General features: G+C 35.7%; 1 protein-coding gene across 1 annotated transcript; it reads right to left on the bottom strand.

The window, feature by feature from the left end:
- Positions 1-14,884: 14,884 nt before the first annotated feature.
- On the bottom strand, positions 14,885-15,780 carry LOC141631073 (secreted RxLR effector protein 161-like). Its single transcript, XM_074443794.1, has 2 exons — positions 15,657-15,780; positions 14,885-15,261 (listed from the first exon to the last, which is right to left on the bottom strand). The coding sequence occupies exons 1-2, from the start codon at positions 15,778-15,780 to the stop codon at positions 14,885-14,887; spliced, it is 501 nt and encodes a 166-aa protein (XP_074299895.1).
- Positions 15,781-16,633: the final 853 nt, after the last annotated feature.

Below are 16,633 nucleotides of genomic sequence, written 5' to 3'. Positions count from 1 at the left end.
ATGATAATATATTTTTGATCAATAATTCTTTTAGACTCTAGTTACTCTTGAATACTTTGTTGTGAAAACATGAATTCCCACTTCTCCTTACTTTTAGTTATTCATTGCGAAAAGCGCATATAAACAACCCTTATGGTAATGACAATATAGTCCAAGCGTATCTAAATTCAATCATGTCATAGATTATAACTAGAGAAGCAAACAACGATAAACAAATGCATACACAAGTGGTTTTACATTTTAATTCATATTATTAATATTCTCCTACAATTCAACAATGATGTAAAGCATACAATTGATAAACAATAGTTGCTAATAATGTATAGGCAAGTGAACAAAAAATTCAAATTCCTAAACCAGCAATAGATTATTGATAACACAAACGAGGTGGCATTTCCTCATGATGCTTCCTTGCTTTTACCTTAGTCTTTGGACTTTAACTTGCTTCAAAATCCACACTCACATGACAGCCTTAACCCAATAATTGGCATGTGTTTGTTCCAAGACATTAGTGTAGAAATACCCAAGTCACTTCCTAAACTCGGAACGCAATTATTGATCACGACACCTACACATTAAATCAAAATCACATTGAAATACATCCAAACAATTCAACTACCAAAATGCAAAAGTGAGCTAAAGTAACTATAAATAACATATATCGGGGCTAAAGTAGCTAAGAATTGGGTTGGTAAATACGGTATAAAACCGTCACATCAAATTCCCCCACACTTAGACGTTACTTTCCCTCGAGTAAGCTCACCTAGACCAAGGAAATCTCACATTTTGAATCACAAGTTAAAAAATTCTAAAAGAGAATTGTAAGTACAAATAAAAGATTTAGGAAATCGTAACAAATGCATGGGACACTCAAGCCGACTCTAACAAGCATCAAGTTCAACAACGACCGCCTCTTCAAGACTAATGGGTTAGCCGACACTAAATCCCGCAACAACCATCACTCAAACTTCAATTGATTAACAAAGGGTATGAATGGGATGATTTTTATTATGTTGTAGGAATTGTTCTTTTGAGCACAAAATACACTTTATTTTGGGTATTGAAACATTTGAATTTACTAAGCTATGTTAGCAACTTCATTGATTTGGTAGATGTGGTACTCTATAATCAATCCACTTATATCACCCTTTGTCCGACCTCCGGACGCGGTCCATTGGATCCAAACTTAGGTGACAAAAACGAATCAAGCTCCACACTAATCATACTTTAGTTTATCAGGGGACTCGGTCCTTAACAAACGTGACAACAAGCATGAGATGTCAACTTGTAATGATTTGAATTTCAACTTAGTAGAGATTTTTATATTTGGCTAGACTTGTCTTGAGTCTCCAAATTAGTATTTTTATCCACAACAAACTTAAACTAGTAGCAAGTGTAAGTAGGGGCGATCCCATGAGGAAGGTCTATGTTTAGCGCGTGTTTGTCTAAATAATACTAATGTAACTAATTGGGGGGGGGGGGTCTGTTTGGGGGTTTTGAGTCTAAATATAACAAAGTAAAATAATAAAATAATAGAGTAAACCAAATAATAAACAGGTCTCCGGTCTTTCAATTTCTAAAACTGATATAGTTTTGATCATTGACCCTTTTAGACTCTAGTTACTCTTGAATACTTTGTTGTGAAAACATGAATTTCCACTTCTCCTTACTTTTAGTTATTCATTGCGAAAAGCGCACATAAACAATCCTTATGGCAATGACAATTTAGTCCAAGCGTATCTAAATTCAATCATACCATAGATTATAACTAGAGAAGCCAAAAAAGATAAACAGATGCATACACAAGCGGTTCTACACTTCAATTCATATGATTAATATTCTCCAATAATTCAACAATGATGAAAAGAATAAAATTGTTGAATAATAGTTGCTACTAATGTCTAGGCAAGTGAACAAAAGATTCAAATTCCTATACTAGCAATCGATTAATGATCATAAATTAGGTGATCAAACATGCAAGAACTATCAATAATCATAATAATAAATCGAAAATATATTCAATATTCAAGAGAGAAAAATATAGAGTAAAGAGCCTTACAAAATACTAATTCATTTGTTTCAATTACTTGACCCAAAATGAGGAACTTAGTCTTCTATAAAAAAACTAATTACTAAATTAGCCTTTAAATTGGAAATTATTTGGTGTTCTAATGATTAAAATGTAGAGAAGTATGTTAAAGTATATGGAAATTGATCAACAACTTCTCCTTGTATAGGTCTTCAAAGAGCATCTTTATAAACTCTCATAAAGTATGAGCATAATTGCCAAAATAAAGGAGAATTAAGGCCTTGTCGGAATCTAATGCGGATTCCAATACTGATCCACTCCAAGTGGAATTTTGCCACTCTAATTGGCAAGAAGTTCAAGAGTAATTGTTTTGCCACTCCAAGTAGCATTTCCTCGTGATGCTTCCTTGGTTTGACCTTAGTTTTTGGGCTTTGACTTGCTTCAAAATCCACACTCACATGACAACTTTAGCCCAATAATTGGCATGTGTTTGGTCTAAGACATTAGTATAGAAATATCCAAGTCACTTCCTAAACTCGGAATGCGATTATCGATCACGACACCTACACCTTAAACAAAAATCGCGTAGAAACACATCCAAACAACGCAACTACTACCAAAATGCATAAGTGAGCTAAAAAACCATAAATTACATATATCGTGGCTAAATTAGCTAAGTATTGGGTTGGTAAAGGAGGTATAAAACCGTCACATCAAGCTCTACCATGAGCCTCCTCCGCCAACAACCCAGCCACAGCCTGAACACCAAAAATAACCACCACCCTCGGCTGCCATATCCATGCCCTGGCAATAACCACACACGACACACGACACCCACAACTAACAACACACGACACAACCTAAATCACAAACACCACACGCCACAGTAGCCACCACCATGGTCTCCTCTGACCCACGTTTGTTCCACCAGTGACGCCAGTTCCCTTGGTCAAGGTCTAGTCAAGCCGTGGTGGTCCTACACCTACCAATTACACGGTTTAGGGTAAAACTGTAACATCCCCATCTGCCAAGGAGATAAAACAAGACCTTCTCTGGCAGATACGGGCATTACCAGTTCGGTTTCCCGAGGAATAGCATATCACAGCGTCAATAAAATAACTATTAAAGTTTATTACAAGCTTTAACTTAACAAAAGAAAGATACAATTGATGAACAAATAACTACGGTGAGACTATCCATGCTAAGACTCGGTAAAAGACTCGTCCCTCCTACGTACCCAGATAAGCTCCACTTATCAACACCTGTTAAGACTGACTGCTCACCATAGTGGATCACCCCAGACGCACAACAAGAAAGAAACACAAACAAAACCACACAAGGTCAGTAACTGAAGAACAACATACAAAACATATTATAACACAAGCACCAATCTCCAACTCCAAAAATCCACCAATCACTTAACTAACCCGAAGGTATAGTCCTGCCATATTACCAATCGCACCCAGTAATCCATACTGCTAGTGGGGACCGCAGCCTTACTACCTAAGCCGCGCTCAAAACCATATAGCTAATAACCCATGTCCATTAATGTGCACATTCTCCTTGTGACGGGAACCACAAGGGGTGAATCCTCCCACAAGTGACAGCACTCAGCCGAGGGCGCACCTCATGAACCATCGACAATTAAAGCCAAACCACAATCAGAAACACCACGCACCATTCACCACACATGACAACTAATCAACAATACTGAGTACCAAAACCTACCTTTAGCAAGTCAGCAGCAATATCGCATACATCCATATGAAGGCAAGGCAACCTTTATCCACACCTATGCTTGGCATTCCAACGACAAGACAGCGACCCGACTCAAGTCTCCATCCCAATGGTGTCTCCAAGTGTGAGGGATCTCAAAAGGTTGAAGGATGCTGAGGGAGAAGATGTATCGTCGATTAGATTTTGGGAGAAAAGAAAAAGAGACTAATTTGGGTTTACGACTCACGATTTATAACTTAACGCTGAACCCGCCATACTCGATCGAGTATGGAACTTACACGATCGAGTGGCCTCTACTCGATCGAGTCACAAGACTACTCGATCGAGTAGCCTACACTAGATCGAGTTCTCAACTCCTAAAGGTCACTAAGTTCCAAGTCCGTTTGTATGAAAGGTTCCAAGAGGTCTAACATACGTCCAAGGTCAGTCATCGGGTCCCTAACAGGGTGGGTATTACAAAAACCCTTAACAACCAACCATGTACGAATCTCTGGCAACCACCACACCAAACACCATCTTCAACCACCTTTGCATCACCACAACAGACAACCCACCACCAGGAGTCAACCCCAACCAACCCAGGTTAAACGAGTCAAGCTAGGGGTTCAAAACCCGTGTTCAAACCCCATGGTACGTACAACCCGACAACAACCACAACAACCCCATTATCCCAAACATTAGGTCAGTCAACAATGGTCAAGACGGAGGTCCAGTCAGTCCCACGGTGTTACATAGCAAGGTCATGATGCTAGTTAGTCATGCGGTGGTCAATTTAGCAACTTGAATTAAATAATAAAAGACGGATTAAATTGTGAGACGATATCTTACCTTGAGGCGATTAATTAAGATAAATCCCTTTTTCCTCACTTTTAGATCTCATTGTCACTAAATTATACTCCCTCCATCTCGATCAATTGATATCTACTTTATTTAGCACAAAGACCAAGGAAATGCAAGTGAATGTCTAACAATGTAATATAATATTATTATTTCATACACTTGCACACTACCGTTTAGATATAAAACTTATCATAAATAGAAATAGATAACAATTCACTGATACACCCCAAAATGAAAATAGATAACAAATGACAGGGATGGAGGGAATAAGTGATTTGTAAATGTCCTAAAGTGAATTGTAAACAGGTTAAGCCTTGCTTTTATACTAGTAGAAGGTAGCTGGAAGGAAACTTCCTTGAAGTTGCCTAATTTATAATATGTTATAATATTATTAACACTATCTTATTATTGTATTATTAGTACTATTAGTCAATACACGACTATTATACACGGCTAACTCACCATCCCCGTAACACCCTCATACACAAAGGTGCCTTACCAAGACCACCTAATGCATGGAAGTGCTACCATCTGGGTTACCCGAGGCAATGTATATCAAATAGACCATAAAGAAACGTACTTAATTAAGTAAAAGAGTTTAAGTGATTACAATTCCTAAACCAAACTGTCAAATGAATATAAATGTTCCAAAACCAAACCAACTGAAAAGAAGTCTAAGTTCATGACACAATGGAAGACTCTAGAGACACATGATGACTACATCCCAGCTATCCCCCACGCAAGCCATCTCATACCTGCTCAATAACAGCTTACCATCCCCGAATGGATCACCATAGTTTTCAAAACATTTAAACGGGGTCAGTTACTAATTACATAAAACAACATACACAAGATACAACACACAAAACTCCCAACGCCATTATATCTCCACACACCTGACTACACACTAAAGTGTGTAATACTGCCAGAATACCAATCGCAACAGATATTCCACGCCGCCAATAAGGGACTGCAGCCGTACCCACCAAATCCCCGCTCATCTATTCCGAGCGAAAACCCAAGTTCCTTAATGTTCACATCCCCTCCTGTGGCGGGTTCCACAAAGGGCGAATAATGGGCGTGAAACCACTCCCGCAAGTGACTCCACTCAACCGAGGACACGCCTCATGAACCACAGACAAACACAACCAATTATACAACAACAACACCAATACAATACCAATACGTTAAAGATCAACAATAATCACAACCATCACCAAACAATTATGTAATCAATTACCGAGTAGGGAAACCCTACATTGAATAAGCAAATCATAAGATCGTCACAACAGCTACTCAAAACTGCTCCTCTACGAAATCACCTCCTATAACCATACAATCATACAATCACTATCGAATACACATCATACTCCCAAAATCCCCCAAAATACCCAATTAGGGTTTTAAACAAAATCAACGAAAAGGCATAAAAACTATACAAGGATCTTACCCACAATATGACGAACTCAACGGTATAAAGAACACGACGATCCGACAACTATAGCCCTTAGGATTTGGTAGCAATTCGAGGAAGAAAGCAATGTACTTTGTTTAGGTTTTGAGAGATTTTAGAAAAGATAAAAAGTGAAAAAGAAACTAACGGAAGAGTTAATATATCCTTCAAGCATTGCTAACAAAACCCGTCAAAAATAACCCGTAGAACCGACTTAGAGTAAGTCACTTACTCGATCGAGTGACCCTTACTAGATCGAGTGCCACACTTACTCGATCGAGTACCCAACAGCAGTACACTGTTTCGAAGTCCAAACTCACTTACTCGACAGAGTAAGCCCTACTCGATAGAGTACCCCAAAGCATAGAAAACCATAGTATTACAATCTCGACTCGTTCATTATTTTATTATTTTTTCCGTCTCACAACGTAAGTCCTAATTAATAAATAATTATAATTTATAAAATACTCATTTTATATTTCCACCGTCTGACTAACCGCTAACCAAGCCTTAAAATACGGAGTATTACACTCGGGTTGTTTCATGTATATCTCTTCTTCTAGATCACCGTCCAAGAAAGACGTCTTGACATCCATCTGATGGATCACCAGATTTTGAATTGCCGCCAAAGCAATCAACCATCTAATAGTGGTGATTCTAGCAACCAGAGCATATGTATCGAAATAATCAATACCCTCCTTTTGTCTAAAACCTTGGATAACCAATGGAGCTTAAAACTCGTCGATAGAACTATCAACTTTCATCTTCTTCTTGAAGATCCATTTACAACCTAGAGGTTTACAACCACGTGGGAGATCCCTTAAAATCCACGTATTGTTACTCATGATTGAATCCATCTCATCATTAACCGCTTCCTTCCAAAATAAAACATCTTGAGACTTCATAGCCTCGTCATATGCCTTAGGATCATCGTCCACATGAAAACAATAAGAGCAATTGATTTCATATTTCATTTCTCGAACCTTCAACTAAGTAGGTTTAAAAATCGGGACCAAAGGACTTTTTTATTCTTTTCCTTTTGCTTCTACGAAGCTCTTGTGATGCTTGTTTAGAAGATTCACTTATCTCAACATTTATCCTAGTATGAGATACTAGTTCTTTCGGTCTAAGCATAGACGTAAAACGGATTTCATCAAAAATTGCATCCCTTTACTCTATTACGGTATTCACCACAACAAAATCATTTGGTTCTATCACATAGAACCTATATGCCAAAGAGTGTTGTGCATATCCAATGAATATGCAATTAACACCTCTTTCACCCAAAGTTTTTCTTTTGGGTTCAGGTAGTTTTACGACCGCCCTACATCCCCAAACCCGAATATGCTTCAAATTTGGTTTACGTTTATGCCAAAGTTCAAATGGTGTTGTGACATTCTTTTTATTTGGAAACCGGTTTTGCAGACAGTAAGATAACTTGGAAATAACCGTCTCCTTTAGTTTCCTATTCTTCTTTTCCGCAACCCCATTAAGTTGAGGCATATGCGGAGGGGTTACCTCATAGATGATACTAGAAGACTCAAAATACGACACATTGTAATACTCACCGCCGCTATCGGTGTGTAATTTCTTTATCATACACGATGTTTGCAATTCGACTTCATTCTTATACACATTGAATTTCTTCAAAGCTTCATCTTTAGTACGCAACAAATATACATAACTCTATCTATTGCAATCATCAATAAAAGTTATCAAATACTTTTTATTACCTGAAGACGGAGTAGAATAAAAATCACAAAGATCGCTATATACAACTTCTAACATGCTAGTTTTACGTTCATTACTTTTAAACGGTTGTCTAGAGACCTTAATTAACATGCAAGTATTACATTTCTCCATGTTAATATCAAAAGTATGAATTAACTCGTGTTTATAAATAAGAAGTATACGTTTTAAGTGCACATGTCCAAGCCTAGCATGCCATAACTTTGCATCATTATAAGATACGAAACTAGGAGAAGCCAAGTAACATTTAAAAACGTTAAACATAGCATAATCATTATTACTAGTATTTAACATAAACATATCATTACATAAATATCCAAATCCAAAAAATACACCATTCTTACTAAGTACATATTTACAAGATTCATAAACTTGTTTATATCTACAACTAGATAATATACTACAAGAATCTAAGTTCTTCCTGATCCCGGGAACATGCAATATATCATGTAAATCAATAGATTTCCTGGAACTATATACTAATACTACTAAACCACGGCCAAGAATTGGTGCAGTTGACTCGTTTCCCATATGGGGAATAGATCCATCTGTTTTCGGTTCATATGTTTTGAACCAACGACGATCTTTGCAAACATGATTTGTTGCATCTTAGTCAATCCACCATGCCTTATCATCATCCTACACATAATTCTTTACCGAATTTAAGTCATACTCAATAATTTGACCTTGATTAGGAGGTGGCGCTTGGTCCTTAGACCCCCGCTCGGAACGTTTAGCATTCGCTCCTATCTTGTTTTTCGCAACCCGACAATCACGGTTGATTTGTCCGGATTTTCCACAAATCCAATATGCACCTTTTGGTTTCTTGATGGGACCGTTCTTAGTACCATTAAATAGGCGCTTCTTGCCCTTGCTCCTTTTAGAACTTTCACCCTCCTCCATCATATTTACGGAGGAAGATCTCTTAGTCTCATTGCCTTTAGGCTTATTGTCTTCTTGATCCCAAAGGGATTCTTCTAAGTGCAAATGCCCTCCGAGTTGTACCAAAGACAACTCTTCCTTCTTGTGCTTCAGCATATGCTTAAAGTCGTTTCATGGGGTTGGAAGTTTATTTATAATACTAGACACCGAAATGGATTCATTCATTTCCATTTTATGTTGTGTGAATTGGCCTAATATACGGAGCAATTAATTGTATTGCTCCATCACCGGCCTAGAGTCCGACATTTTATAGTCATCAATTAATTGCCGACAAGAAATTTCTTACTAGAAGAATCTTCTTCTATGTACTTAGACTCCAACATGTTCCACAACTCCATTGCGGATTCTACATATTGGTAGTCATCAAAGAGAGAATCAGACATACCGTTGAGAATGTGTCCACGACAAATATAATCATCGTTTTCCCACTTGTTCCGGTTCCTCATCTCCTCTAAAGTTTCATCATCTCGCTCCTTGGGCTTGTACGTATGAGATTTGCAATTTCATCAGACCTGTAATGTGCCCACGTAGACCACATTTAAGGCCGTCAACAAAAAATTCATCTTCTTCTGCCAACGACGGAAGTCTACACCATCGGATTTCTAAAACTTTACAAACTTTGATGTCGTATCCTTGATGTTTGACATCGTAACACAATAATAATAATAATAATAAATATTCTCTAAGATTGTTGGTTAAATTATTGTGGATAACGGGGGTCGTTGTACGATGTAAACGAAGGATATAGTCGGATAATACTGTCATGAATACCACTTTCCTTAGAGAATATTCCGACCCTTATATCCTTGGGTTATACGGGATTTCTCGAGGGATAATAATAATAAATATTAATAATTTATACTACCTATATTGCCATTAATCATAATAATATAATAATAAATAAATATATTAAATATAAACAAAATAATTAGAAAAAAATAATAAAAACAATAGTAATATAATAAATATAATAAATATAAATTAATATAATAATAAAAAATATTAAATAGATTAATATAATAATATGATAATAAAGAAGAATATAAAATAAGAATAGTATTATAAATGTTGAAATCAATCAATCAATCAATTGAATGGAGTTGAATCAACTTAACAGAATCGAATCGAATAGTTCGATTCGATTGATCGATTCGATTTAGTTCACTCCATTCGATCGATTCGACTCCATTCGATTTAGTTCGATTCGATTCGATTCGATTCGATTCGGCTCCATTGATTCGATTCGATTCTCGATTCCATTCGATTCGATTCGGCTCCATTAAGTTCAGCTCATTTCAGCTTTACTCATCTTAAATTTAATAGTTATTATTAATTTTGTTATCAATAATACTATTTTTTTAATATTATTATTTATTATTCTTTATTATTATTATTATTATTATTATTATTATTATTATTATTATTATTATTATTATAATTAATAATATTGTTAATAATAATGTTATTAATAATTTATTTATTATAATTACTATTATTATTATTATTATTATTATTATGAATATTATTATTATTATTATTATTATTATTATTATTATGAATATTATTATTATTTTAGTTCATTCAAATTCAATTCAAATTTTATTCGATTCGATTCGATTCGGCTCTATTGATTCGATTCGATCATTCGGCTATTCGATTCGATTCGATTCGACTCCATTAAGTTCGATTCAAAACACTCATTCATTGATTCGATTCGATTCGATTCTCTAAAAGTAAGAAAGAACAGGGCCTAAATTGAGTTTAGCTAAATTGATGAGCTACATGCCTACACATAGACAAGGCAAACTAATAGGGTTGTGTCGAGTTCGTGCTCGTATAACAAGTAAATAGTAAAGGTGGACAAGTGCGTTGGGCCGGACATGAGCGGGCTAACGTTAAATTTCTCGGTTACAGAGAAGCGAGTTTGAGGGCTTAGGACGGGTCAAGAACCCCTTCAACCTAAACCTAATCCAATTAAATAATAACAACGTTAAACTGAATTGAACTATGTTAAACTGAATTATAATTTACATTTTATTATTATTATTATTATTATTATTATTATTATTATTATTATTATTATTATTATTATTATTACCGACATGTTTTTTAGGGTCAAAGACCAGTAAATCTTGACCTGTGACCCGAAAGAACTTGAACCCGAAACAACCCTTTATTTTAGGCTCGAAACTCGACCCGACCTATTCGACCCAACCTTTATTTCGGCGCCAAAGTTAATTATCTGTTGAATCTTATCAGTTGAATCTTATCTGTTGAATGTTATGTTTTTGAGTGAGACTCTATCACTCTTCACGTTTTTTGCGGTAACAAGAAGTATTTGGCGCCAAAATCATGTAACCTAGATGATTTATTAGTCCAGCAATTTTGTACGTAGATGATTTCCCCAACACACGGTACAGCCTTTCGGTTTGATTATTTCATGGGCTTCTTCTTTTTTTTTTGTTGGTCTAAACCATCCGGTAATCCGAACCACATTGGGCCGACTAATCCGGATTTCGGGGCGTGTCCAAGGGTTACGGTATTTAAACCCCTCCCAATCGCAGTTGTGGGGGATCGATCCGCAGACCTCCCTACCAAGCGCAGCCCCATGCTACCACTGCGCCAACCAACGATTGGTTCATTCTGCTTCTTCTTAACCTGGTACCTACATAGCAAAAATGCGAGAGCAGTACAAAAATAATAGCGCATAATAGGAACTAACATTATTTAAAACTAATCGACTAATATAAGATATATGACTAAAATGGGTCAATGAAGCTAACTCGAGTTATTAAATCGACTAAATTAGTGATAAAATATGGGTTAAAAATACGTAAAATACGGTGTTATAAACAGTACAATTTTTTTTTTTTTTGATAATTGATAAACGTATACCTAGCTTAGTTTGACATGAATACAACTATCGATGATCAAGAAGAGATGAAGATATGTGTTTGTTATGATTATTGTTGTCTATTAGATAGGAGATATTAGATTTAGTTTAGTTTTAATTATTATCTTTTATATTTTATGTTATTAATATAATAAATTTGCAAATTACGGTTTTATCCCTAAGAATTTGGCGCAAAACGAAAATCATTTTTCTGTTTTTTTATTTTTTTTCTATTTTTTTTATTAGGGTGTTACCGAACTCAGTAACACCCGGTGTCGCCCTAGCACTCCCCTTATTATATTGATTTTGTTGTACCAAAATGTACAAGATGATTGTTGTATATTTTCTCTAATACCACCATCTCTTATATAGAGAATGAAGGGGTGTGGTGGTTTGACCAAAAGACACATCCTTTCAATGAAAAGACGCAATCTCTCATGGAACAGATACAATGCATCAATTTTATCCTTTTAATGACAAGGTACAATGCATCACTTACATCCTTTCAATTAAAGGATACCGTGGTTCACTTTTGGTAAAAAGTATCTTTCAATGTCAACAACATCATCATTTATGATCAAAGCACACGAATCTTGAAAATACGAAACGGTGCAAACAAATATTTCATTGTTGAAAACATTACATAACGATACAAACATTTCTATATAACTGTGCACTCCGGACTCCTGAAATCAGATTATAATGCCGTATAGTTACTACACTTGACACAAATCCCGACTATACTTAAACGACCAATAATTTACACTAGGGGGTGTTTGGTAGGGGGCTATGGAATGGAATTGAATGGATATCACTCATTCAAGTATTTGATTGGCCACTATTGGAATGGATTGAGAAATCAAGGGATTCTAAATCCACCTCAAACCCCTAAATCCGATACCATACTCCCCCAAGTTTCTAATTTCATTCCTCCCTAGATAAAAAACCTAAAGTTAATAAAGAAGGAAAAAAACCCAAATAGTTGTTCTACTCTAGGTAAGTTTTCATCTTCTACTTTTATCATGATTTTTTGCTTTTATAAGAAAAATTATTTGTGATTGTTCAATGATTATTGCCTTAAAAAATTGTTGCTGTTGCACATGGGGCTGTATAACGACTCGTTGTATGACTATTGATTTAGAAAATTGTTGGTGTTGTATAATTAACATTGATTGTTGCACATGATGAAATATTAATGTAGGATTGAACACTAGAGTTGCCGTAATTGTTGATTGATTTCTTTGGATGCTTGTGAAATTATTGTTAAAAGGTATATACAATTCATTACAAATTCAAACCAAACAAGTGTTAAAAGGTATGTAGTTCTAACTCCATTCATTCCTGATCCATTTGATTCCCAGACTTTGAAGCAAATAGCACCTAAATCACCAACATCTTATCATATAATTTTGATAAATTATTGAATTAGAATATGATTACATAATTTCCATAGTTTGGCTTCTATACCTTGGATGCTAATTTTGCTTATTTCACAAGTGTGCTGTCTTCTATACCATTGATATTGATTTTGATATGTGTGTATTCTGAAATTAAGTAGTTTTGAATCATTTGCAGAATTGTAGTATTATATTTTGGCATTTGATGATTTACTATTATAGTGTGCTGTCTTTTATTTTGCACTAATTTGGGGTTTAATATCAAATGCATATGACATATGAAGCTTGAATCTTGAAGGATAATAATATGGCTTAATCAATGGACATATATACATAATTGCGTATGTTCCTGGCTAATTCTTGAATTACATTTCCTGATAGAAGAAATAAGGTCACATTATTGCGACTTTTTTTTTTTTACTTCACTTAAGGTATGCTTCTTTTTTGTATGGAAATTAGTCAATTTCAGTTTTTCATTGATTGAGGTGTCTGATGTGGTATGCCAGATGTATCTAAGAACGCCCTTTTTTTAGGTATGCTTGAGGTTTTCTGGTTTACTAAAAATAGGCTATTTGTAATTTCATTACCAGGGTAAAGTGGCGTTTGTGTATGTCATTCACTCTCTTGAATTGTGAACGGGATTAATTCCCGAGATAATTGAAGATAAGGAGATAATTAAAACATACTCCGTATATGCATATGTAAGTTATTTTAACTTATTACCATGTTTAAATTACTCAATAACATGCAATGAAAATAAATAGCGGAAGTGATAAATAAAGATCGAGAATTAAACCTCCAGCCATTGTTTATCGGAATTCTTAAACAGCTTTACCCAATAATCTGAATGTTAAACCCGTTTCCGTAAACCCGTCTGCCCTTATGCTTTTCACTGATTTCGGTTCCGAACCCTCCTCACTAAATTTAGATGGTGTATTGTACTTAAGAGAGAGTAGGTTTAGTGACCTTAATCAGAATGTTATCATGTTTCTTTTATACTATTTTCCCATCAAAAAACAGTTTTAAGTGACTAAAGAAGTGGGTGGTGGTTGGCTATAGAATAGGAGAAGATCATGGGTTGTTATCTTGATCATGGGTAACATCCCACATAAAATGGACCATTAAATTATCTAAAAACTGAATTTAATTATTTACTAATTAATTAACTAATAAATATTTCAGATATTCTAACATTCTCCCACTTGTTCCATTTTAAAATAGAAACTTCATGTACGGATCATAGCGACTAATTCTCTTAAAGAAAAAATTAATCTTCCATGTATCGCAATAAACTTAGTCTCTCACCACTCACACTTAACTTAATGAATAAACCATATGTTTACTCTAGGTCAAAACATAATGATATTTCTCAATAAAAATAAATAACCAAAGTATGTACGTACATAATCCGAAATGAGAAAATATCCAACTAAATTAAAAATTTCAATACAATAAATAAATGTATCACATTATTAAACCAAGTCCCATGTTCACTACATGACCCTTGAAACCTTTAGGTGGCATGCCTTTAGTCAAGGGATCAGCAACCATTAAATCAGTGCTAATGTGTTCTATGAACACTTTCTTTTCCTGAACACGCTCTTTTATGGCCAAATACTTAATTTCGATGTGTTTACTTCGACTTCCACTTCTATTATTCTTAGCCATAAATACCGCAGCTGAGGATTATCACAATACATTCGAATTGGCCGACTAATAAAGTCAACAACTCTTAGCCCATATATGAAACCTTTCAGCCATATACCATGTGAGGTAGCCTCAAAACAAGAGACGAACTCGGCCTCCATATGAGAAGTGGCTGTCAATGTCTGCTTAGTACTCCTCTAGGATACAGCTCCGTTAGCTACCATAAACACATATCCTGATGAGGATTTTTGTGAATCAATGTAGCTAGCAAATTCTGAGCCGGAGTACCCCACCACTTCAAGACAATCACCCCGTCTATACATAAGCATGTAATCCTTAGTACCCTGAAGGTACCTCAACACTTTCTTTGCAGCCTTCCAGTGATCGGTGTCTGGGTTACTCTGATATCTGCCTAATACTCCCACAGCGTATGCAATGTCAGGTCTGGTGCAGACTTGAGCATACATAATGCTACCTACAGCTGAAGCATATGGAACATTTTTCATTTGTTCCCTTTCAAAATCATTCCAGGGACACTGGTCTAAACTGAATCGGTCACCTTTCACAATAGGTGCTACACTTGGCGAACTATCTTTTATTCAAAACCTTTCAAGCACTTTGTTGAGATAGGCCTCCTAAGACAAGCCTAAAATGCTTCGGGATCAATCTCTATGGATCTTAATGCCAATGACATAAGATGCCTCACCCATATCTTTCATATCAAAGTTATTTGAAAGAAATTGTTTCACCTCATATAGCAACCCCGTATCATTGGTTTCTAGCAAAATGCCATCCACGTATAACACAAGGAAACAAAGATTACTCCCATTGACCTTAAGGTATATGCATTGGTCCATGATATTTTCTTCAAAACCGAATGAAGAAATTACTACATGGAACTTCTTGTACCATTGTCAGGAGGCTTGTTTCAAACCGTATATGGATTTATTTAGCAAACCAAATGCTCACCATCTTTAGAGGAGAATCCTTCGGGTTGTTTCATGTAAACCTCTTCCTCTAAATTGCCATTAAGAAATGTCGTTTTCACGTCCATCTGATGTAGCTCGAAATCAAAATGAGCTACTAATGCCATGACAACTCGAAGAGAATCTTTCTTTGATATAGGAGAAAATGTCTTCGTGTAGTCGATCCTTTCTCTTTGAGTGAACCCTTTAGCAACGAGTCTTACCTTGTATCTCTCGATGTTGCCATGTTAGTCCTTCTTAGTCTTAAAGACCCACTTACATCCGATGGTTTTTACACTATTGGGCAACTCGACGAGATCCCAAACTCGATTAGACGCCATAGAGTTCATCTCATCTTTCATAGCATCCATAAATAAGTTTGAATCTGTAGAACTTATGGCTTGTGAAAATGACATAGGATCATTATCAGCTCCAACATTACAATCAGATTCTTGTAGATATACATCATAGTCATCAGGAACAGCCGATCTCCTTTCTCGAGTAGATCTTCTTAATGGAATTTGTTCAACCTCACGGTGAACTTCTTCATCATTATGATCCACTCTATTTTGATCGACATTTTGTGGAATTTGTGTATTTGGTTGTTGAACCTGCGGTAGAACTTCAGGACCGTGAACGATAACCAACTTGTCACTTAAAATAGAGGGTGAAGCTTCATGTAGATCCTTTTCAGGTTCAACTTCTATATTACTCCCACTGATTAAGTCATTCTCTAGAAATTTTGCATTTCTAGATTCCACAATCCTGGTACTATGAGACGGACAATAGAACCTATAACCTTTGCACTTTTCGGCATATCCAATGAAATGCCCACTAATAGTCCTTGGGTCTAGTTTATTTTCTTGTGGGTTGTAAATTCTCACCTCAGACGGACATCCCCAAACGTGTATATGTTGCAAACTCGGTTTCCAACCATTGAATAACTCAAAAGGCATTTTTAAGACGGCCTTAGAAGGAACC

The sequence above is a fragment of the Silene latifolia genome, chromosome Y (assembly GCF_048544455.1).
Source record: "Silene latifolia isolate original U9 population chromosome Y, ASM4854445v1, whole genome shotgun sequence".
In the NCBI taxonomy this organism is placed as follows: Eukaryota; Viridiplantae; Streptophyta; class Magnoliopsida; order Caryophyllales; family Caryophyllaceae; genus Silene; species Silene latifolia.
The sequence above is the reverse complement of the archived record's forward strand: the minus strand, read 5'-3'. Positions and strand labels throughout refer to the sequence as shown.

Excerpts from the sequence above, each read along its gene's own strand:
- LOC141631073 (XM_074443794.1), bottom strand. The coding sequence starts at position 15,780 with ATGGCATTAGTAGCTCATTTTGATTTCGAGCTACATCAGATGGACGTG. Across the intron at positions 15,262-15,656 it reads AGGATTCTCCTCTAAAGATG|CACCTATTGTGAAAGGTGAC; the intron begins GTGAGCATTTGG and ends CGCCAAGTGTAG.